General features: G+C 48.9%; 2 protein-coding genes across 3 annotated transcripts; one reads left to right on the top strand and one right to left on the bottom strand.

Annotated features, from left to right (window-relative positions):
* Positions 1-880: 880 nt before the first annotated feature.
* On the bottom strand, positions 881-15,177 carry NOL9 (nucleolar protein 9). Of its 2 annotated transcripts, none has more exons than XM_083628691.1 (12): positions 11,845-15,177; positions 9,312-9,534; positions 8,207-8,334; positions 7,239-7,377; positions 6,795-6,891; positions 6,163-6,260; positions 5,109-5,270; positions 3,668-3,959; positions 3,012-3,123; positions 2,333-2,510; positions 1,517-1,650; positions 881-1,186 (listed from the first exon to the last, which is right to left on the bottom strand). In XM_083628691.1, the coding sequence occupies exons 1-12, from the start codon at positions 12,127-12,129 to the stop codon at positions 1,070-1,072; spliced, it is 1,965 nt and encodes a 654-aa protein (XP_083484817.1). In that variant the 5' UTR covers positions 12,130-15,177; the 3' UTR covers positions 881-1,069. The 2 variants fall into 2 exon arrangements, with proteins under 2 accessions (XP_083484817.1, XP_083484818.1); XM_083628692.1 differs by having other exon boundaries at positions 7,239-7,371.
* Positions 14,590-24,488, top strand: TAS1R1 (taste 1 receptor member 1; the record flags this gene model as incomplete). The annotated part of the gene is made up of 6 exons (XM_083628612.1): positions 14,590-14,894; positions 17,170-17,494; positions 18,599-19,354; positions 20,399-20,611; positions 21,209-21,329; positions 22,791-24,488. 6 exons carry the CDS (start codon positions 14,590-14,592, stop codon positions 23,723-23,725), a joined length of 2,655 nt encoding a protein of 884 aa, XP_083484738.1. The 3' UTR covers positions 23,726-24,488.
* Between the last annotated feature and the right edge of the window lie 579 nt (positions 24,489-25,067).

Here is a 25,067-nt window from a genome sequence, read left to right as displayed (position 1 = left end):
GTTCAAGAACCAGAGGACTTTAGGTAAGTCGATCAGGCGGCTTGAGCAACATGATCTCAACCACCTTTTGTCTGCAGCTAGCTCCTTAAAACCATTAGATTAGAAAAATCAAAGTAGCTTGTGTGAGGCATAGTTCCCTGGCCCAAAGGATGAGCACTGAAATGAGACTGAATTGCTAGATCTCAAGAGAAAAAACAGAGACTACGATGGACTACAAATCTCAATGGCTCCAGCCAGCATGGCTGTGCTGGCTGGGGCTGATGGGAATTGTAGTCCAAAACAACCAAAGGAGCCCAGGTAGGCAAAGGATGTTACACAGCCTGAGAAAAACCAAGCCGACTCAGCAGTAGATCCCTTTCCTGCAGTGCAGCTTTGGCTCAAGAGGGTCTCTGGCATGGGCCAAGCATTGTTTCAATGAAAATAGCTTGGCTCCCTTGAATCTTATCCAAATATAATAAGGGACTCAAAAGCAGCAGCAGCAGCTACAGCATCTTCAGGAAGCCAGGTGGCCTGTGCCAAGAGTCCTCTCAGCACGGAGCTGTTTGGTAAAAGGCTGTTAAGGCTGCACCCAGAACATTCAAGCTCACTGCACTGCAAGAGCGACAGAGCTCCCTCTGCAGGCAGCAACTGCAGCCTGGTAATTTCTTGTTTGAAACCAGATATTCTCCACCACCACATCTTGGGTAGCCTAAACCAAATTTCACAGAGAAGAGAGGAACAGTAAATACCAAATTGCTGCAGACTCTTGAAAACTGAAACACATGCCAGCACATGACAACCAGAGTGATGGAACAGAAAAGAAGCATCATTTCACCCACACTCAGAAGGGCCACTGTTTGGTGAATCCTGCACCAAGGACCTCAAAGAATGTGGCATAAAGGCAGTTTATATCAAAAGTTTAATTTTTCAGGATGCAAAGAAAACACACAAATGAATAAAACATCACAGTGGATCAGCATGACACTCTCAGCTGTGAAAATTGTAACTGGTCTCCTGTGGAAGGTCCCCTGAGAACATGCCATGTCTCCTGAGCTGATCAGTTCCTGCAGAGGAGGATTTAGATTGGAGCTCATGGCTGTGTATGTTCTCTCCTCTTAAGATGCTTTTTCAATTTCAATTTCCCAGCACCTGAAATGTCATAGTTATACTCCGACGTGACATAGGGTATGTCCCCTTCAATCCCCACCTGACAAAGAAAAGACAGTGTTATAGGACACCTTGTGTCTGTCACACACACACACATACATACATACACACACGTGGCAAATGCCAGCAAAAGACTCATTGGGTTTAAAAAACAAAACAAAACACCAAACATATCTATCAGACTCTAAGGTTTTAAGGCCAATAGGACACTAGGAGCAAAGTGAGCATTACCCAGTATGAATTTGTGAACCGTGGAAAGAAATGGGGGGAGGGTGAGAAACTGTTTTCTCCCTCTGAATATTAAAACTCAGATTCTCCAATAGCTCTGGCTGGCAGTAGGTTCAGGATAGATAGAAGGAAGAGTCCTTACTTGGTTCAGGAAGATGCAATTAGGAATAGGGATACTTCCAATAAGTAAGCAATTCACAAATCGCAAGTTCTGTGGCGCTACTGGTGTCAGAATGTGGTACAGCTTCTTGTCTGTGTCCACGCCTCGGACAATTCCTGTAGAAAGGGGCATATGAAGAACAAGCCTTGAGTATTCTGGAACCACTTAGCAGGCTGGCACAACTAAGGTTACCTCTGGACGTTTTAGCAACATTCTGCAAAAATCTAGACACCTACTTCAGGGCTAAAGAGAAATCATGACTTGGTTTTTAATCACAATATTTCAGTTCATATTTATCTGCTGCTGCTTTGGTTTTTCTTTTCTTTTTTTTACCGGTGTTTATTTTAATTACATACTGTAATTATTATTTTTAATCCAAATAGTGCAAATTGCCCTCAGAAAGGTCAAGATATAATTTCACTGGAATAAATATTTGGAGCACTTTGGGGGCAGAGCACATGAGCCAGATAGTGGTAGCCAACCCACAGAGCTTAGCAAGAGGGGATGCTGCTTCTTACAAGCAAAAGTTGGGGGTGATTTGTCTGTGTAGTCCTGCATCACCTGCCCTGGCTAGACAAGGTCCTCCCTCTCAAGGGGAAGGGGAAGCTGGGTGGGAAGTATACATTTTGGCTATCTACCAAGGTCAACCGAAGTCCGTGGATTGCTGCCCCTTTTGATTCTGAACAGTTCCCAGTGGAAAGGGCACTCCCACTATCATGGACTGTTTTCATTTTACAAAAGACTAAGGATTTAGGGTGGGGCAGGAAGAGAGGGGTGCTACAAATGCAAGACACTTACCAAAGCCCAGGCAGTTGCAAATAGGGGTGTGCGTCAACAAGACCGGCCCGTCTGCGTTACACGGCACCTGATCTGGCACTTGGCAGAGGCCAACCCAGCTGGCATTGACAGAATACAAGATGTGGGCAGGAGCAACGTCTGTGTGTATGACTCTGAGGGCGACTGCATTGAAAGGTACCTGGAAAACAAAAAGCAAGAGCGTAAACTCAACCAGCAATTTGCTTTGTTTCAGTTATACAAATTCTGTGGGCTACATCTGCTAATGACCGCTTGGCATCACCAGCCAGAAATGGAATTCCTGTTTATTTTTACAGAAGAATACCTCTGGATGCCATATCCTGGGGACAATCTACTGGGGATACTTGAGGGAGGAGGGGGCAGAGCTCTGCGACAAAGTATATACTCTGCACATGCAAGATACTTCACATCTTCAAAGTTCAAAAGGGTGTCAGGAAGCCAGGCTGGGGAAATGCTTCTGCTTGAGACCTTGGAGAGCTGCTGCCTGCCAGAGAAAACAATGCCAGGCTGGATGGACTGAAAGCAGCCTGGGCTGAAAGAGCAGGACAGAGAGAATCCTTTAGGGTAACAATTCCCAAGCGGTAACTGCATCTTGGCTGCTTACACAAAGCCTCTGTAACGACAATACTAACACAAAGCTCTGCTGCGTAGGCACATTTACCTGATAGGGTATCAGGCTGTGTAAAGGAAACACAGATTCCACGCCTGGGGGCTGCAGCTGGCCCAAGTACGCCAAGATTGCCATGTCTCGTAGGACACTGCTGTGGGTGCGTCTAGAGGAGCAAAATGAGAAATAAATCAGAGACTGGTAGAGAGGCACACTCTCTGGCCAGCCTTATGAGGGGGAAGGAGGGGAGGGACATGGGACTGAAGGTGAGAACAACAGCGCAAAGGAGGGCTGCAGAATAGAAAAGAGAAGCGGCCACAGAAATGGGGTTGGGAAGGTGAAAAGAGGGTTTAGTTGTTCCAGGAAGTTAATATGGTGGAGGTTGACAAGCGGAGGAAGAAGGGAGGCAGAGCCCCCCCCCTGCTAGTGTCACACACACACAAACAGTATTTAAAATGCCACAATACTCTTTTGCTGTTATTGCAAGTACACTATTAGCCAACAGTTTGCTAGTGACCTGCTTGTAATATACATTACAAGACAGACAGGAAGGGATGCAGAAAGAGTGGGTCAAGGACTCCCAAAGGCAAGCAGAGGTGCCAGCGAAGTGAGGCTAGCTAGTCATGGAAAGGCCTTAAGGTATCACCTTACCCTGCCCTGCTCTCCACCCCACCCACCCCTGTCCCCACATGCCATTGCATGGCACTTACCCAGTGCCAGCGTTCCCTGCTCCTGGGAACTCTGGCTGGACACACAGCAACTGATGGCCAGGATGTGGAGGGTGGAAGCCTGCTTGGGCCAAGCCCTGCTGCCCTGAGTCCTCCATCCCATTCAGGCTCTTGCGCCGGAGGAGTGCTTTGCCTCTTGTGTGCAGGCCAGCAGTGCAATGGATATACTCTGGGGATAGCTGAGGCATGTCCCTGAAGTCTTCTGCACTGATCTGAACGATGTGACTAGGCGCCAGCAGCCGAATTATGTCAATCAAAAGGAGCAATCCGGCACCTTTGAACCAGGAGACAAAACAAGAGCATGTCTGAACAGTGCAGGAATGTGGGAATTCAATCAAAAGGATGAAACACATGTTATAGGGTGCAAAGTGAAGCTGCTGCATCAAGCGAGAGTGCATCATTTCAGGCCTCTGTGGCTATTGAGCCGAAGGGAGACGGAGAAAAAGGTTTTGCAGGGGACCCAAGTCCACCTGATTCAAACACTTCTGCAATTTCAGCAGGCTTTGCCTCCATGGTCACAATTTTTATGGCCATTAAAAGAGAGAAGCTTGGGTCCTTCTTAAAGGAATGCACACACATCCTGCACTCTCATAGCTCAAGGCATGAGTTCCCTGCATAGCTCCTTCTTCCCAATTTTCAGTACCTTGCGTCTTCCACCTGCCATTCCTCACCTTTGAAACATATCTGACATTCTAATGAAATCTGAAGCTTAGAACCAGAATTACATGAATATACTTGACTGATATAAAGAGAAAAACATATCAGTTGACCAGGGCCAACCTCATATTCCCTCTCTGCCAGTCAGTTTCGGTACTGCACAAGCACAGAAACAAGCACAGAAAATGCTGACTTTGCAAACAAAAACAGAAATACCAAACTGAGCATAAATTCCAGAAGAGAAGCGGTATTGTATTAAAGCAACTGAAGACTTTCCTTCCCCACCCCCCGCTGTGCACTTTGCTGAGATCTTTACGGAAGGGCAGGTGCCAGCTTCCCTTCAAGCACGGTTCTAGCCTTACTGGGTTGCCAGTGCTACCTCTGCAGCCATGTTCCAAATCTGGTGAAGTCCCCAGAGCCAGAAGCTGGGGGTTTGGGAGGCACACAGAGTCAAGGGTTCTACGCAGAGTAGACGCATTGAAATTAATGGGTCAAAGTTAGCCATGTCTGCTAATTTCAATGGGTCTACTCTAAATAGCAATAACATTGGCTACCAGTACCCTGCACAGCTTAGGGTTCTCGAAGCAGAATAAGCAAGAGATATGTCAACTGAGACGGCAAGGCCAGGTAAGAAAGAATTTGAGAAATGGGCCTCAGTGACAGTCCCCACATCCCCACTTTCCTCGCCTTGGGCCAACACAGGATCTCAAACTTGCACCCAGTTGACCCCACGGCAGAAAAAGTCACATACTCCCCATAGCCTTACCTTTCACCCATCCCATTGTGTTGATGACCAGAGGAACGTCTCTCTCGTAGGCACTGAACACGTATTTCAGCGTGTCAATGTATCTTTCAGTGTCCTGCTCACAACTGGTTGCACCGAAGTAAACCATTTTGCGCGGGGTACGCTGGTGAGTGAATGGTGGACCTAAAAGGGGAGAAGAAATTGACAGAACTGCACATATTCAAAAGAGCTGCAACAGCACTTTATCCACCCAACGGGGTGGTGGGGGTGCAGAAAGTAATTGACCTTTCTCTCTAGACTCAACCTCTAACGGGAAAGTAGGTCATTGCTCCAGTTTGGTTTTGATCCCTTTGGAAAGGCTGGTGCTCCAAGAAGAGCTCCACTCACACCAGGAAGTAAATTCTGTGTGGGGCTTTCTTTGTGCTTCATCCAAAAACTGATGTTAGCACAGAATGCTGCAGCATGGTTTCTGATGGGAGTGAGACCCTGTCAGCATAAAACAGCACGTAACAAATCAGAGATCTGCCTTGGTTGTCAATCTGCTCCAGGGCCAAATTCAAGGAATTATTATTACTATTACAAAGTCCTGAAGGTTGGGACCAGTTTACTTGCAGGATCAGTTTACCCCACATATATGCCCAGTCAGCCACTTCAATCTGCAGATCTGACACTGTTGCAAGTGCCAAATAATGCTCATTCTGCACTTGTAAGAAACTGATCTTCTGGCAGCACCTACACTCTGGAACTCCCTGCCTATTGACATCATGCAGGCACCTTCACTGCACTCTTTTTGGCGCCTGCTAAAATTTTTTTTGTTAAGGCCAGCCTACTCAGGTACATAGTAGGTTGACATGCGTTTTATTTACTTTTAGCTACTGTTGATTTTAATCACCACTGGTATAATTTACAATACCTGTCTTCAATGATAACTGTAATATTTTGTTTTATATTTCTGTAAGCTACTTAGAGGTTTTCTTACAGTCATTCATTGTTAAATAAATAAAACAAATAAAGCCACTCAGAACAGGCGTCCAGACATTTCAAATCACTCTGAAAATGCCTCCAAAGCACATACCCAGAAGCGGCTCTGTTACGTTAATTAGGGAAACGCACCCAGGAGGCGTGAACTCTGGCTGCCCCAGATCACAGTCCAAGAATTCAATGCAGGGAAGGCTACAATTAAGAAGAGGAAATGATACAAATGTTAACAGAATGCCTTTGACTGCCATCACTGGAAAACCCAGCCTGAAGCTAAAGCAAAAATTTGAATATTCTGATCAGCAGCCCACCACCCACCTGCTCTTGTCAGCAATCAGGATGGTTATAAGAACATCAGAAGAGCTGAGCTCGCTCAGAATGGCCCATCTAAATCCTGCATCCTTCTCTCACTGTGGCCAGCCAGATGCCTGTGGCAAACCAGAATGCAGGACCAAGGGAGGGTACTCTCCCCTCCTGTGGTTTCCAGAAGCTGGTATTAAGAAGCATTGCAAAATCTAAGAGATACATGCTTATAAGTGCTAGGCCTTCAAAACTGGAAGGCTAGAGACTGCTTTGGCAAAAGGAACAAAGGCAGGATAGCCAGACAAGGATGAGAGAGCTGACAGCCCACGGTGGGGAGGAGATAAAACAGCACCCGCCACCCCTGACCCAAGGAAAATAGGAAACGAGTTGGGAGAAAGAAGCTCTCTCATTCACCAGAGAACTCACCTGTTGAGCAAAATATTAATCAGGTATCTGTTAAAAGTTGACTTGCCAACACTTTTGGGGCCACAAACCAAGACTATAGGGCAGCCTTCATCCTCATCTGAAACACAAACACAGCATCTGAACATAATTGCCCCAGTGAAGTTACAATCTCAAATGATTATTCGAGAATAAGAACTCACAACACACAACTGGCACAGCTACATGAAATCTCACAGGAGATTAACATGACCAACACCTTTTTTCAATAAAAAACGGCCAAGCAGAAACAGATTCTCCCTCCAAGCTTAGAATCAGAGAATACAGCTTGGCCCAGTTCTTCCTCTGTGGACAAAGGAGGGCCCCATTGGCTTCATTTTTATTTAACAAGTCTTCAGATACAAGCACTGCTCCATTTAGGTTACAGCTGCACTTCACCCTTGCTCACGTTAGCTTTCAGCTACTCACCTTGGCATGCTTGGACTAACTCTTCAACTGCTGACAATGTGCTTTCCGACATCAGCAGGCCATTCCTGGGGTCTTGCTTCCCAGCACCAACAGAAGCGAGCACTGTATCCTCTGGAGTGAAACTGGGAGCCTTCTGTCTCTAGGAATGAGAAGGCATTTGTCTGAAGGTGGTTTTATCCATTTAAAAAAAGGGGGGCAGGCTAGACTGTATGTCTATTAGCAGGTATTAAGAACCCCCAACTTCAGAGACAGCATCCCTCTGAATACTAACAGCTAGGGAATGGCAGGTTCAAGGGGCATTTGGCTTCATAACTAGTTTGTGTGCTTCACAGAGGCATCTTAGAGGCTCCTGTGGAGAGCAGGATGCTGGATCAGATGGACTTTTGGATGAATCCAGCAGGGCTATTAATGTTCATTGCAAATTGGCCTTAGCTAGCAAGTATTTGGCTAAGTGACAAACACCCAAAAAGCGGATATATCCATTGGAGTTCAGGCCTAAGTGTAGGATAAATTAAAAGGCCCCAAATCCAAGAAACATTAGCACAAAGGAAGCCTTGATTGCCCAGCAGAGCAGCTTCATCCCCACAAGAGGCCTAAAAGGATACCCAAGACCCAGGACCAATGCAGCTCAATTGAAATCCATGTAATTAGCCCAAACAGAAATTTGATATAGGCCACATAGTCAGCATTTTTCATTAGCGGGTGTCTTCAGACTTCAGGTGTGAATGCTCAAACTGTAAAGAAGGGCATGTTCTCACATGCATCACACCCCCACCAAGTCCTTGACCTTCCCTTGTATAATCTTGCTTTATCAGGGTCTCCCATCACACAGAGGGTTCTACTCAAATTCAAGAGGATTAAGTAGAGGCCCTGCTTATGGGGACTGAACACATGACACCAGGTCTTACAGTGTATCCTGGCCATCCTCAATCAGTTCTGCGAAAACTCAGAGGACAGAAGGAACTCACCTTTGCTTTGAATATGTGGGAGAAATTTGAGTAGCTGTGAATGAACCTAGTCGCTGGAGTATCCAGACGCTCCAACAAAATCATGGAACACTGAGGAATGAAGTCTTTCATCAGTTTGCATCTTGCATCTGGAAAGACAAATGATGAAACCACAAATGAGACAGTAAGCCTCCTGCTTGGCCCTCATAATGCTTCAAGGCCATTGTGATAAGGACAGAAAACCATAATAATTGCAGTGGTTCTGCAGGGCTTCAAGTAGAGCCTGCCTCAGTCCTGGAAGTCTTCACATTTGCACGAGCTTTTTCTACAGAGCACAGGGAAGCAAAACATACACACACAGAGCTATTCTCACAATAAGGCAGCTACCCAACTGTGGCTTACTCAATCTTGTTCTCTATTCCTACTATTTAACAGGTTCGGACATTAGCTGCCTGGGTTTGGCTTTTATTGGCAACAGGCCCTGAGCTCTGGAACCTTCTTCCAGAAGAAGTTAGGGAATCACAAACACCTGTTTGGGGGTTGTTGTTTTTTTGAGAAGTCTGCAAATTCTGCATGTTTTCAATGAGGACTTAAATTTTCTGTGGCTGCTTTGTCTTAAATGTGTATTTATCGTGATTTATAAACGGCTGGTTTTTGTGTACATGTTGCATTTCTTTTAGTGTAAAATACTAAACACAGCTTCTGAAAAAGCAATATAAAATATTTCAGGAAACAAACAAAACCACCCTGTGAACAGCGTTAGACTGAAAGAGAGCTGCTGGATGTGAATTTTTATTTTTTTATTTATTTGTATCCAGGCTTTTCCCCTTACCAGACTGCAACACAGAACAGTAAAATGACCTGTCTGTGGCAAAGGGCCACAGGTCAAAATCATGCCCATCAAAGATATCCATTCTGCACACAGAAACTCCAAAAGAATTTCAAAGGATGCACATGGGTATATATAAACACACACTAGACAGCCTGTCCACAAAAGCCTTTTTTAACAATCTGATTCCCGAGAGGCAGAGCTCTGTGTGAGCACAAAACACATCATATTCTTCAAACATCCAAGATCACCCTCTCACAGGAACAAGTTCAGGGCCCACCCTCCATTCCAACTTACCTCGGGGCACAAGATGTGCTCGGAGGATGGACTTTGCCTCTGCTTTCATTTCCTTCCCAGATTTTTCTGGCTCCTTATAAGCCACTGCTTCAATGGTGAGAGCACAGTGGGAGTAAGGGGAAAAGAGGTGATACGGGGGCTGATCTGGAACGATGTTGAACCCAAACACCCGTACAGAGCCATACAGGCACGTCAGGGAACACTTGCCAGTGAATGTCAGCGCCTGACAGGTAGAAAATAACTACTGTAAATAAGCAAACTAATATGTAAATGCTGGCTGCCCCTTTTAACATTACCCAGAGAAGTTGTCCTAGACTGTTTTTAATATTACATTTTAATGGTGTAACCCATTCTGGGGTCTCAGGCATTTGACAAGGTGCCCCATGATATTCTTGTAAAGAAGCTGGTAAAATGCGGTCTTGACTATGCTACCACTCAGTGGATTTGTAACTGGCTGACTGACCGAACCCAAAGGGTGCTCATCAATGGTTCCTCTTCATCCTGGAGAAGAATGACTAGTGGGGTGCCACAGGGTTCTGTCTTGGGCCCGGTCTTATTCAACATCTTTATCAACGACTTGGATGATGGACTCAAGGGCATCCTGATCAAATTTGCAGATGACACCAAACTGGGAGGGGTGGCTAACACCCCAGAGGACAGGATCACACTTCAAAACGACCTTGACAGATTAGAGAACTGGGCCAAAACAAACAAGATGAATTTTAACAGGGAGAAATGTAAAGTATTGCACTTGGGCAAAAAAAATGAGAGGCACAAATACAAGATGGGTGACACCTGGCTTGAGAGCAGTACATGTGAAAAGGATCTAGGAGTCTTGGTTGACCACAAACTTGACATGAGCCAACAGTGTGACGCGGCAGCTAAAAAAGCCCATGCAATTCTGGGCTGCATCAATAGGAGTATAGCATCTAGATCAAGGGAAGTAATAGTGCCACTGTATTCTGCTCTGGTCAGACCTCACCTGGAGTACTGTGTCCAGTTCTGGGCACCACAGTTCAAGAAGGACACTGACAAACTGGAACGTGTCCAGAGGAGGGCAACCAAAATGGTCAAAGGCCTTATGAGGAATGCCTTATGAGGAACGGCTAAGGGAGCTGGGCATGTTTAGCCTGGAGAAGAGGAGGTTAAGGGGTGAATGATAGCCATGTTCAAATATATAAAAGGATGTCACATAGAGGAGGGAGAAAGGTTGTTTTCTGCTGCTCCAGAGAAGCGGACACGGAGCAATGGATCCAAACTACAAGAAAGAAGATTCCACCTAAACATTAGGAAGAACTTCCTGACAGTAAGAGCTGTTCGACAGTGGAATTTGCTGCCAAGGAGTGTGGTGGAATCTCCTTCTTTGGAGGTCTTTAAGCAGAGGCTTGACAACCATATGTCAGGAGTGCTCTGATGGTGTTTCCTGCTTGGCAGGGGGTTGGACTCGATGGCCCTTGTGGTCTCTTCCAACTCTATGATTCTATATCATAATCATTTGCTGGATACTGGTCCTCCAAGTACTGTTGGACTTCCATCATTGGCCAGCTTATGGGAACAGCTGAAGGGCCACAGAGGATGTTCTAGGAACATTAGAAACTGCCTTATTCCAAGTCAGACCATTGGTCCAGCTAGATTATTACTGTCTGCAATTACAAAGCTCTGCAAGGTTTCTGACAAGGAGTCTCGTTCAGCCCTATCTGGAGATGCCACCTGGGACTGAAGCAAGGACCTTCTGCACGAAAAGCAGATAATCTACCATTGAGCTACAATCCTTCTGCTAAAATCAGAGTTAGATTCTACAGTATTCCGCATGGTTCTGAATATAGGCCTGACTGAAATATGAAGCTGACTTATAATGACTCAGTCCATTGGTCCATCTAGCTCCAAATTATCTATTCTACACAATGACTTTTCAAGGCTTGAGATAGGAGCCCTTCTGCATGCAAGACAGATACTCTACCACTACAGCCCTTCCATATCTACCTGCCCACTTCCCCCTGCCCCTTCTGCTACCTAGTCAACCCCCCCACAAAAGCACATTCTTCCTTGTACAGTAAGCCCGCAACTTATGCGCATTTAACGTGTGCACATTCAGAATTTTTTTATTAAACAGATTAAAAGGGGGAAGAAGGGGGCAGGGTTCTCCAGGACAAATGCCTTTGCAATCCCACCCACCGCGGAACCAAATGAATTTCGATCAGAGGTGATTTGGACTTTAGGTGCAAACTCTGTGTAAGTTGCAGGCCTATACCATACAGCTATTCCACCCAATGGCGAACCCATTGAGTTGGAGTCCATTCTCTGTATTTGCATAATCACGGCTTTTGTGTTTCCTGGCCACGCCCTTTCCCTGAGCGGCAGCACCTCATAGACCAACCCCATAAACTGGAGTCGACGGGCAGTATTTGCATAAGCACGCCCCTTCTACTCCCAAGCCACGCCCTTCCCTTATTTGGTAACGTCTCCAACGGCGGGGGGGGGAACGACCCGCGCGCGTCCTGTATTTGCATAGCCACGCCCTCTCCGCGCTCACCTGCCCCTGAGGCAGGAGCAGAAAGGCTCTGCCTTCCTTGGCCTCGACGGCCGTCAGCATCTCTCCCTCATCCGAGGCTTCTTCGTCCGTTGGCGGCGGTTGCGATGGCCGCACGGAGAGGAGGCCGCGGGCGAACTCGCGTGCATAGCGCTGCAGGACGTCGGGCCCTCCGCGGGCCTTCTTCTCAGGCGGAGCAGGCGGAGACTGCAGAGCCGCTTTTCGGCGCCGGCGCCGGCTCCTCTGCCGCCGGAGGAGGCTGGCCGGGTTCAAGCGGCGGTTCGCCATCCCCACACCTCGCCTCGGCGGCGGCCCGCGTCTCCAAAGCGACCGCTAGCGCGCATGCGCGTCCTTTCGCGAGCCGGGAAACGACGATAGAGACAGGAATAAGTAGAGCGGCTTCGTGTTTCGGAACGTCGTGACGTCATATGGTTGCCTCGCAGATATAAGAAGGAGCACCAGAAATTACAGGAACCCATCATTTGGATTTCCGGGCAATAGACTTTTTTGTTTGAGGTTGGAATGGAAAGGTAGCTAGGCAAACCGTGGGAGACGTTGTAAGGTTTTCCCCCAGCTGTGTTTTGTTTTGTTTAAATGTATTTCCCGCCTTTCCACAAACGGGCGCGAGGCGGCTAACAGTAGAAACGCGATAGCGTAATAAAATACGTAATAAAAGCAGAACACAATAAAATAAACGAAGGCAAGCTAAACAAATGACCGCATAGAATTGTAGAGTTGGGAGGGACACCCAAGGGTCCAACCTCATTGCAATGTAATAATAATAATAATTTTTATTTATACCCTGCCCTCCCCAGCCAAGGCCGGGCTCAGGGCGGCTAACAAGCAATAATAAAAACAAGTTGAATGAATACAACTTAAAAACAAGATTAAAATATTGAAACATTAAAATATTAAAATGCAGCCTCATCACAGGAGGAGAAAGGAAAAAGAAAAAAGTAAGTTGGATCCAAGAAATAATAATGGGATTACCCTTTGAATTCGCCACAAATTTTACAGAGAACAACCAGCTCCCATCAAAGCACAGATCAGATCTGTATCCAATGACTGAACTCTAAATAGTCCCAGACTGGTACTTTTTGGCACTGCCACTTGCCACTTTTTAGCACTGCCTCGATATGGACCACGATTTATGTGGTGTCATGAGACTCAGGGTCTCTGTGATAGTTACACTTCAGTTTGAAGGGATCCCCTGCAAAAAAACAGAGGATCCATAATTGATGGTGCCCAGATTCATGCATGTTTTTGCACCATGATGACATCAAATAACAACATAAGGAGAGTCCTCCTGAATCAGGCCAATCAGTGGCCACTCCAAAGGCTTCAGCAAACAGAAAGCAAGTCCACTCAAGTGGAAGAAAATAATCTGTTGTATCCAATGAGAGAGTCCCACTCAAAGAAGATCCATTGAAAGTCATGGCCATGACAAACTGAGGTCCATTAATTTCAGTGGGTCTATCTACTTTGTGTAGAGCATAGCTGGATAGGGCCCAGTGTCAGGTGGGACAAGGGTTAAGCACACCTCTTCATTCATTCCCTGCTGAAACTTCCCTCCTTCCCAAAGCTGTTTTTCCAGGGAAGGAAGGAAAGTGTGATGGGGTTTACACATGATGAAAATGGGCAGAGCAATGGAAATCATTGCACTCTCCCCAATACTGGGATTTCATCCAGCTGAGTTTTACTCAGAGCAGACCCACTGAAATCAATGCCACATCAATTTGTTCCAATGGGTCTATTTGGAGTATCACCAGCATTGGTAACAACATACTAGTTTGGTTCATTTCTACAAATATTTGTCCTGATTATAGAGTTTAAGAATTAAAGGAAAGGGCCATAACTCAGTGGCAGAGCATCTGCCTTGCATCCAGGAGATCCCAGGTTCACTATTAGCATCTCCAGGTGGTACTGAGAATGAACCCTGCCTGAAACCCCAGAGTGTTGCTGGAAGTCAATGTGGACAATACTGAGGAAGATTAACCATTCACCTGTATTACCGGTATGTGTTTAACAAAACATACCATTGGAAATTCTGCAAAGCAAAGTGTCATCATCAAAAATACCATCCCATGTTCTCCCCCACCATGGGGGATCCCCATTTTCTCCTCTTTTAATAAAGATTCACTGTTTCTGCATATATTTTCTTTCCTTATCGGATTTTCCATGGAAGCCATAATCTGGATTAAGTGGGGAAATAATACAGGCCAGCATTTGGATGAGGATGTCATCATGCAGACATGGAGCAGCATAGAGTCCAGCGATAGACCCGTGCATGGTGGAAGTGCCAATTCTTTCCAAAAAGCCAGGCATTGTAACAGCGTGGCAGTGAACATGTCAAAACATAGCTGCTTCCTCTTCTTTCATTTCAGTCTTTCAAAAGATTTCAATCTTTCATGATATATTCCTTTTGGGTGCTTTCGGGTTTTTTTAGTAGCTGAGGACTAGAGACTTGCACAGGCCGCTAGTGCATCCATTCCTACATGATGTAGTCAACGTGATCGTAACAGGGGGCACAAGGAGTGTTGCAAGTGTTTATAGGGTCTAATTATTCCACAAGGAGCCCAGGAGGAGAGAGCACATTTTACTTCCACTCTCCTGCGGAATCTGTTAGGAAAATTAAACCCCACAATTTGGTTTTCGGCTTACATCCTGCTGCCTCCCTGCTCCAGGAAAGTTTCCTGTGTATGTATATATTGCCCTCTGCTCTGAAGCATTTTACAGGTGTGCAGGGTTATGCAAATGATCCCAGGTGATTCAGGGACACTGGCCTCAGTATTCCTCCTTCCCAAAAAGCAGAGTGCCCTTGTGGCTGCAACAGTGACTTCCCCTGGTCTGTTCAGGATGAGTCTCTCTCCCCCACCCTTTTCATATTTGCTGCTTTGGGGCTTCTGTTGCTTTGCCAGTGGGAACTTAAACCAGGGGATTTCTTCCCCGCTGAGGCTGGATGGAGATTATACCCTTGCGGGGCTGTTTCAAATTCACCGGAGTAAAATCACCAAACCCCAGAAAACTAAGCCAGAAGTTGACATCTGCGACAGGTAAGTGAGAGGAGCCAGAAATATCACAGGTGCCATAGCTCAGTGCTTTGCGTGTAGAGGGTCTCAGGTTCAATTCCCAAAGGCGTCTCCAAGTAGGGTGGGGACAGACCCCTGTCTGAAACCCTGGAGAGTTTCTGCCAGTCAGGGTAAACCACACTGAGCTAGATGGTCTGATGGGCCAGTGATCTGATAAGTCATCTTCCTATGTAGGATGCAGGTATCTGTGTCTGGGAAGCATGTGGTCCCAAGCTATGTTTAATCCTGGCAAAAGAGCAAATGAAAACGGCAAATACCAAAAGTAACTTCTCCACAGTCAAGTGCTCGTAGGAACATCTCCCATAGACACACTTATACCTTCAAGTGAGGCTCCTCTACTTGCTATCCCACCATCCTGCACAAGCAGAAGTAGCATTACAGGCAGCAGAGCCTTGTGTGTGGTGGCACCCGTCCTCTAGACTTTTTTTTAAGGAGCTGCAGACAGGCCCCTTCCAATGTGGACTCACAGTCAGCTTAAGACCGTTTCTCTCCACCCCCCCAACACACTAGGCTTGTCTTGGCAACAGACAGGCATCCTACTTATTTGCAATCAGCTATTGTGTTTCGCTGGATGGTTAATCAGTTTTGATATTGTCTAGGTGGTCATTTTTTCTTTTGTCCCTCTGAGAGGCAGTTCAGCTGAAAACCCATTAAGAAGTGCCATGCTGTGTCTTCTCCAAGGTCGCAAGGTCTATTCCCCTTTGGAATATGGAGGGTTCCGTGCAGCCATCATGACTCACGGCCACTGATCGACCTCACCTCTTCCATGGATTTTATCCAATCTCCTTTGAAACAGTGTCTTGTGTCAACAAGTAACATACATGGGACAAAGTTATGTGTAGTGAATCCCTGACCCTCCAGCTTCCTCCAGTTTTATAAAAGATGAAGGGGGCTGGAAATTCCTATTCAATTTTTCCCAAAGAAGCTGCGTAAACAGATCAATAGCTCTAAAGTTGGAGGCTATGAGTGCCATTGCTCATGCAATCAAAACAGTGCAACCAGGGCACAAGAAGGGCTGTGGCTCAGGGGCAGAGTAGAAGGTCCTCCAGGTTCAATCGTCACCATCTCAAGGGCTGGGAGAGACCCCCATCTGCAGCCCCAGAGAGCTGCTGCCACACCTTGCAGGGAATCTTGAAGCAGGTGGACCAATGACTTGACTAAAAGAAGTTTCCAGAGATCATAATAAGACAAGTACCAGCGGGCAAGGTGGAGGGGGGAACTAAGGGGGACAACTCTCCAAGCAGCCCAGTGAGAACTGAACACTTGTCCATTTGTTTGCAACCAATCTATGTTTCGTTTTATTTGTTCGACCATTTTATTTTACAGTTCAGTATTGTTTTTAGTTTGTGTTTTATAATCATTATTAAAAGTTTTAGAATGCAGTAAAAGCAAAACCGAGAGTAAAAATAAGAAAAAGCGAGCATAAGAAAAGAAAAGAAAATGTAGGAGGAGGAGGAGAAGAAGAAGAAGAAAACCTATCAAGGTTATATATTTACTCTTAATGCACACCAAGGGATATAAATTATCCCAGTTCTCACCTGGGCGCTTCCCCCAGCCTCCCACCCTGGGAGATTCTCTCTCCCCTGCCTCTCACACAGGGCCTTTCCTCTTCCATCCCTCACAGAACATAAATATAAAAGGTAAAGGGACCCCTGACCATTAGGTCCAGTCGCGGACGACTCTGGAGTTGCGGCGCTCATCTCGCTTTATTGGCTGAGGGAGCCGGCGTACAGCTTCCAGGTCATGTGGCCAGCATGACTAAGCCGCTTCTGGCGAACCAGAGCAGCTCATGGAAACGCCGCTTACCTTCCCGCTGGAGTGGTACCTATTTATCTACTTGCACTTTGACGTGCTTTCGAACTGCTAGGTGGGCAGGAGCAGGGACTGAACAACGGGAGCTCCCCCTGTTGTGGGGATTCGAACTGCCGACCTTCTGATCAGCAAGCCCTAGGCTCTGTGGTTTAACCCACAGTGCCACCCGCGTCCCATCAACATAAATGTAGAGTTAGCCAAAAATAAATAATAAAGAAGAGAGAGAGAAATAAAAAAGAAGGTGCTGACAAATTCAGGGTTGTGGGGCAGGCAACAAGGAGGGAGGACATGGAATGGAGTGTCATAATGGAGCCTGTTGCATAGGAGCAGTCTACCATGCAATATTTTGCTGCTGTCTCACTTGGGATCCCCCCCCCACCTGTCCTTTAGTTCCACCTTCTCCAATGGCTTTTCTCTGTTTCTGCAGCATGTACGACGCAAGCCACCACGGCTACTACCTGGTCCAGGCTATGCGGCTGGGGGTGGAGGAAATCAACAACTCCAGCCGCCTCCTGCCCAACGTCATGCTGGGGTACGAGATCTACGACACCTGCTCGGCATCCTCCAACATGTACGCCACGCTGAGCGTCCTCTCCCAGGGTGGCGGAGAGGGCTGCTGCGGTGCCCGGCAGCTGGTGGTGGCTGCCAACTACACCCACTCCCTGCCCAAGGTTGTGGGCGTCATCGGGCCAGACACCAGTGAGAATGCTTTCACGACAGCCAGTCTGCTGGGCGTCTTCTGCATGCCAGAGGTAAGCCCCCGAAGGGCGGTGGGACTTCGTGGATTAGGAGAGCCGTCTCCCACTCTGTGCTTTCTCCAGCTTCCCCACCAGCCACAGTCAGCATAGCCAGGCCCAGGAATAAGGAAAATTATTGGGGGTGGGCAAGAACAGGCACCAGCAGCTGCCCAGAGATGTCAGGGGGTTGGTGCCAGACTGCTCTTCCTGGTCTCTCTTTTAGGCTGTTGATAGCATGTTTCACAAGTGTCTGGTTGAGATTCCTGCATTGCAGTAGGTTGGGCCAGCTGAGCCTTTTGAGTCCCTTCCAGTTCTACGATTCTGCCTTATTTTTCTCACACCACACATCTTCCCCCAAAGCAAATTACCCTCTTTGCTGGTGCAGGAGAGATCACTGCAAAGTAAAAGCGACTCAGTCCACTGGGAAGTTGTGTTGGGGAGAGGTTCCTGCCGGATCATGTCCGTGAAAGTGTAGATTAGGCAGAAGAAAGCCTTCAGGAAATGTTGGGGAGGGCAAGGGCGGTGAACTGAAGCAGAGGGAGCCTCGGACTGACGATAAAAGACGCCTGAGGAGTCCTGAGGTGGCTGCTAGCTAGCCGACACGTCCCACCGGTGGCTCTGTTTCCGTCAGTGATGTACCTGGAGCAAGCTTGTTTTCTGCTGCTCCAGAGGGCAGGACCCGAACTCATGGATTCAAATGACAAGGAAGGAGGTGCCAGCTGAAAATTAGGAAGAACTTTCCGAGGGCAAGAGCTGTTTGACGAAGGAACGGACTCCCTCGGAAGGTGGCGGACTCTCCTTCCTTGTAGGCTTTCAAACAGAAGGTGGATGGCCAATTGTCAAGGGAGTCTTTAGCTGCTGTTCCTGGTTTGCAGGGGGTTGGACTAGATGAGCCTTGGGGGTCCCTTCCAACTCACAGAACTGTTTCCATCTCCCCATCCAGCTGCATCAGGGGTGAGGGGATGTCTGTGGCCCTGCAGCTGTTGCTCCCATCATCTCTGGCCATGCTGGGAACAGAGAAGGGGTTGCTGTTGGGAGTTAAACTTCAGCGACATCTGGAGGACCCGATGTATATCAAGAGCAGTTGCCTCCTTCCTGCCTTGCTCTCTCTCTTCCCAGGTCAGCTATGAAGCCTCCAGTAAGACGCTCAGCAACAAGAGGGTCTTCCCTTCCTTCCTGCGCACCATCCCCACTGACCAGCTGCAGGTGGACGCCATGGTGCGCCTGCTGAAGACTTTCGGGTGGACCTGGGTTGCGGTGGTGGGCAGCGACAACAACTACGGACTCCAGGGCCTGCAGATGCTGCACGAAGCGGCCCCCCAGGAGGGCATCTGCTTCGCGTACCAGGGCATCATCCCCGCCAGCAGTGCAGAGGTGGCCCGCATGGTCCTGGAGGTGGTGGCCTCTGCCGCCAACGTGGTGACCGTCTTCGCCAACAAGCGCAGTGCCCTCCTGTTCCTCTGGGAGGCCGCCCGGCAGAACGTGACCGGGAAGGTGTGGCTGGGCACGGAAGACTGGTCATTGGCCACGGAAATCTGGAAGATCCCCGGCATTCAGGGCATCGGCACGGTGCTCGGGGTAACCATCCACCAGGCACGCCTCTCGGGGATGAAGGCGTTTGAAGCAGCTTTTGCCGCATCAGAGGAAGCGGGTCCCCACAGGGGCGATGCTGGCTCGTGTCGGAATTGCAAGGAAAGGTGCGGCCAGCAATTCTCTCGGTTCCGCAAGCTGCCCGACAGGCAGGAGCCGTCGCCCTACGACACACAAGGAGCATTTAGTGTGTACTCAGCGGTGTATGTCATGGCGCATGCCCTCCACCGTCTGCTGGGCTGCCAAACTGGTGTGTGCCAAAAGGGCACCGTCTATCCGTGGCAGGTAAACCTCCCCATCTCTCTCTGTCTCTGGGCATTTATCCGGCAGGGACAGTGCCAAGTGGCATTCCTGCTGTGGTAAGTGTGGGGTCTCTCCATGGAAAAAGCAGGTGCCAGCCAGGGGTGGCTAACCTGTGGCTTTACAGATATTGCTCAACTCCAGCTCTCATCAGTCCCAGCCAGCAGGATTCATGGAAGATGGAGGCTGCAACATCTGTAGGGTGCCACGGTGCTTATCCCTGCTTATTCCCGGGATTCCAGGATGCCGAAGAAAACAGAATAACAGCTGAGATTTCTCTGCATGATATAATCTTAGCGCCTATGCCACACCATCTCTCCAGCTGAGCATGCTCTGATGGGCATTGGGGGTATGTGAGCTGGGATAGCTCACTTGGTAGAGCATGAGACTCTTAGTCTCGTGGGCATGGGTTTGAGCCCCATGTTGGGCAAAATATTCCTTCATTGCAGGGGGTTGGACTAGATGAACCTCAAGAGTCCCTTCCAACTCTATGATTCATCTTGTTAGAGGGTGACCCAGGAGACAGCAGCCCCCAAGTCGCTTGCACTGAGCCCTGGATCTCTCGCCCTTTCCCCTCCCTTTTCCTGCTCACAAACCCTGCCTAATTAAAGAGTTCGGGTTTGGGGTGTGGAAAATTGCAGAATCCATGGGGAGTTTCCAGGATCAAAAAATGGAAGGGGAGTTCGTCCAGGGAATGGGACCGTTTGGTTCAGCCAGCTTGGGGATCTTCCAGCAAAACAAGGCTTCGTGCATTTAATTTTAAACATGGGGCGTTTCCACACTGCAGACTTAAAACTGGTTTAGCAGTTAATTCCTTCTCCCCAGAGAAACTCTGGAAAATGCCTCCAAGCCCACAGTTTGGTAATATCTTTGGACCAACCCACAAGAACGTGGCAAGCTCTAGAGTCCTCCAGAACGCTTCACCAGATGAGATGTACTGGGGCTGACATGAGTTGTAGTCCAGAACATCTGAAGGATATCAGGTCATGGTTGGCTGGATTAGTCTGTCTGTCTGTCTCTCTGCTGCAGCTCCTGAAGGAAGTGAAGCGGGTGAACTTCAGCCTGAACCACAGACAGATTTATTTTGACACCAATGGGGACCCCTTGGTTGGCTACGACCTGGTCTTGTGGACATGGGCTGGGCAGGAGTGGAACTACACCGTGGTGGGCTCCTTTGACAGGAACCCGGACCGCCTGAGCATCCACAAGGACAGGCTCCTGTGGCACACAGAGGATAATCAGGTAAGGAGGCACACACGGAGGAGTGGGAGGCTCATACACCCAGGGAAGATTTTTACTGTTGAGATCTAGCCATCACCCATGACGTTGGTCTGCCTGGAATTCCCCTTGCCAGGGAAAAATGGGAGCGAGCAACCCATTCTACTACAGGGGGGTTGTAGCATTGGCTCATGAGGGCACTTTGGGTCTACCTACACCCCTTGACAGGGACGCGGGTGGCGCTGTGGGTTAAACCACAGAGCCTAGGACTTGCCGATCAGAAGGTTAGTGGTTCGAATCCCCGCGACGGGATGAGCTCCCATTGCTTGGTCCCTGCTCCTGCCAACCTAGCAGTTCGAAAGCATATCAAAGTGCAAGTAGATAAATAGGTACCGCTCCGGCGGGAAGGTAAACGGCGTTTCCGTGCACTGCTCTGGTTTGCCAGAAGCGGCTTAGTCATGCTGGCCACATGACCCGGAAGCTGTACGCCGGCTCCCTCAGCCAATAAAGCGAGATGAGCACCACAACCCCAGAGTCGGTCACGACTGGACCTAATGGTCAGGGGTCCCTTTACCTTTACCTTTTACACCCCTTGACACCAACGCTCCTCCTCCCGCCCAGGTCCCTGACTCCGTGTGCTCCAAGGAATGCGGCACGGGGGAGCAGAAGGTGCAGCAGGGCATGCACCAATGCTGTTTCCAGTGCCTGGGCTGCTCTCCAGGAACCTTCCTGAACAGAAGCGGTGAGTGAATTGTCAGCAGGCAGGGCAAGGCCAGGCCAGCACCAGAGTCAGAAGCAGGCGGGCAGAGGCAATTCAACTCTTCTGCTTCCTGCCTCTTTAAACCCATGGCCTCCATGGGTTCAGGCTGGCTCTGCCCCCTTGCTGTCTCCCCACAGGGCCAACGCCTCTGAGGTCACATGGCTTCCTAATCCCGAAGCCCAAGCCTTGCATAATGTTCCTGAGCTTTTGAGGTTTGGGGGCAGGGTTTGTGGTCTCACCTGCATCCTCTAGGAGGAAGCCATGGCCAAGTGGCCCATGACCAGAAGCAGGAAGCTCTCTTGCAAAGCATCGGAGGGATGGAGAAACATGGAAATGTGCTGGAGCCACAGAGGGTTCGCTCATGCTAGCCTGGGGGGTGATGGCAGTGGCAAAAAAAGGAGCGTTTAGTACCCGGTATACCTTTAAAGCACATTCTTTCCCTCGGGAAATTCTGGGCACCTTAGTTCACCCCTTCACAAAGATACAATGTCCAGCAGACCTAAAAAAAACCTACAGGCCTCAGGGAGAGAATGTGCTTCAGATGCGTTTTTATTTGCTTTTCAATTTATTTCTAAATGTGACTGGTTTCAGATGCTTATAACTGTCTTTGGAAAGTTTTAATCTTATAGAGAGAGAGAGTCTGCTTTCTTGTTTTAAATGGGCCACCTGTTTGCCGCCAGTTTGTAGGAGCAGGTGCACTTTTAGGACCCTGAGCGAACTAAGACGGTGGGTGGGCGAGGTCTAGAAGTTGGGGTGGGGAGGAAGGGGACGGGTTCAAGAGATGCAGGGATGAGAGGAGTACCAAAGACCCAGGGCCACCCCTTAATAACACTCTTGCACACTGTGATATTAGGAGAGCACTTCCAGAGTGCAACACACACAGACGGCGAGGCACTGCAGCATATAGGTACACTAAGGCTGAGCTGTGCTGATGGGAGGAAAGGCAACGTTCTTACAGCAAGGAATCCATGATTAACTATTTCATAGAATCATAGAACTGGAAGGGGTCGCGAGGGTCATCTAGTCCAACCCCTGCAATGCAGGAATCTTTTGCCTGGCATGGGGCTCAGACTCACAGCGCTGACATTAAGAGTCTTGTGTTCTTCCAGCTGAGCTATCCCAGTTGGTTATTGCATATGTATCCTAGGCTTTTCTCCAAGCACCTCAAGGTGGTGTACACATTATTCTACTCCTCCTCCTCCTCCTCCTTTAACCCCCACAACAACCCTGTGAGGGAGGTTAGGCTGAGAGGCAGCAGCTGGCTCAAAGTCGCACCCAGCTGGCCCAGCGGAGATTTGAACCCTGGTCTCACAGGTCCTTGTAGTCAGACTCTCTAACAACTACACTGCAGCGGCTGTCCTGTTGGCTGCCCCCCAGAGATCCCAGGGATGGGGAAAACGTGGCTTCCAGTTGCCTCCGCTGACTAGGCCTGCCACCCCACAGATCCGTACACCTGCCAGAAGTGCCGGAAGGATCAGTGGGCGCCTGACAGAAGCGAAGCCTGCTTTGACCGCACCGTCGTCTTCATGCTGTGGGACGACCCCATCTCCGTGGCCCTGTTGGCAGCCAACACCCTCCTGCTGCTGCTTGTGGCCGGGACCACAGGCGTCTTCGTGCGGAATCGCCACACGCCCGTCGTGAAGTCGGCCGGCGGTTGGATGTGCTTCGCCATGCTGGGCGCCCTGGCCTGCGCCGGCCTCAGCCTCTACTGCTTCTTCGGGGCCCCAGGGCACTTTGTCTGCCTTCTGAGGTTGTCGGTGTACAGCACCTGCCTCACCGGGTGCCTCTCGTGCATGGCGGCGCGCTCGGTGCAGATCGTCATCGTCTTCAAGATGGCGGCCAGGGCTCCGGGCCTGTATGGGGCCTGGCGGAAGTACCACGGCTCCGGCCTGCTCATAGGAGCCATCACTGGGCTGCAAGGCACAATGGTCCTCACCTCCCTCACCATCAGCCCACCAGCCCCCTACAAGAACTATGAGGCCTTTGAGGAGCTGATTCTCCTGGAGTGCAGCCAGGGCAACACGGTGATCCCCGTTTTCTGGATGATCTTCAACAGCCTGCTGGGCGTGGCTTGCTTCACCATCAGCTACATGGGGAAGGACCTTCCCAACAGCTACAACGAAGCCAAGTGCATCACATTCAGCAACCTCATCTACTTCGTCTCCTTCATCACGTACACCACCGCCGCAAGCATCTACAAGGGCAAGTACCTGGCGGCTATACACATCGCCACCCTCCTCTGCACCCTCGCCGGGATCTTCGGGGGCTACTTCGCCCCCAAGGCCTACGTCATCCTCTTCCACTCCCATCTCAACACCAACCAACACTTCCAGATGTCCATTCAGAGCTACACAAAGAGGGTGAACGCAGCAGGCTGAGCTGGTCAGGCGACCAAGGCGAGATGGGCTTTGCCGTCTCGGTTTCACATTTTTCCGGTCTTACGTACCATACAATTCCACATTAATTTTTTCTTCTTCTTTACACAAAAGGAATCCTCATGAATTCTAGTGCCATTTGCCTTCATACGGTACAATTGTGTGCAATTAACTTGCGCAATTTGAAAGCCGGCTGGTTGAAATCCCACAGATTAAGCACAGGGAAGGCGGAGAGCTTAAAAGCTCCTCTTGCACCGGGTTTTCCTGGAGCAGAAAGTTTTTAAAAGCCTTGCTTACCAGGCTCTGGGATGTTCTCAGGAGATTTTCTGGGAATCCATTTGCCCCCACAGGAGCACCCCAGAGCTCTCTGCTTTGCTTGAAAGGTAAAGATGGTTGCATGAGGGTGGTTTGGGCATACAATGGAACCTTGGTTCTTGGTCAGCTTAGTTAACGAACAAATCGGCTCCCAAACGCAGAAAACCCCAAAGTAAGTGTTCCAGTTTCCAAACATTTTTTGGAAGTTGAATGTCCGATGCAGCTGTCGGCTATTATTTCCAGGACACCTGCGCCAATTGGAAGCCGCACCTTGGTTTTCGAACATCTTGGGAGTTGAACGGATTACATTTGAGAACCAAGGTTCCACTGTACTTTTTTTGCACATGCGAACTATCCCCAGAATGTAATCCCGGCATAAGACGCAAAACACTACAAATTCTATGATTCTGTTCTATGATTCATACCATGTACACTTCTTTGTATGCAATTTTGCTAAGAAACATACCGTATTTTTCGGCCCATAGGGCGCACCGGCCCATAGGGCGCACCTAGTTTCTTTGGGGGGAAATAAAGGGAAAAAAATTTCTTCCCCCCCCCGGCGCGGGGCTGGGGAAGCCCGAGCTTCCCCCGACAGCAGCCCCCAGAACAGGCAGCTCTCCGCAAGCCGTGGGAGAGCTGCGCAACTTCGCGCAGCCCTCCCACGGTTTGCAGAGAGCTGTGCGAAGCCTGAAGCCTGGGGGGCGCTGAGCTCAGCGCGCCCCCAGGCTTCGGGGTGCAGGCAGCTCTCCCACGGCTTGCGGATAGCTTCCTGAAGCCTGGAGAGCGAGAGGGGTTGGTGCGCACCGACCCCTCTTGCTCTCCAGGCTTCAGCGAAAGCCTGCATTCGCCCCATAGGACACACACACATTTCCCCTTTATTTTTGGAGGGGAAGAAGTGCGTCCTTTAGGGCGAAAAATACGGTATTTTCCTGCAAAACGATTTCCCTTATATAATGCACTTTTGCAAGTTATTTTCATGGATATACACATTTATATGCATTTTTTAACACACTGCTTGCCTGGAGCACTG

Source organism: Podarcis filfolensis (genome assembly GCF_964270895.1).
Source record: "Podarcis filfolensis genome assembly, chromosome: 8".
In the NCBI taxonomy this organism is placed as follows: domain Eukaryota; kingdom Metazoa; phylum Chordata; class Lepidosauria; order Squamata; family Lacertidae; genus Podarcis; species Podarcis filfolensis.
Note: the sequence above shows the minus strand (reverse complement) of the source record. Positions and strands in the feature narration are given on the sequence as shown.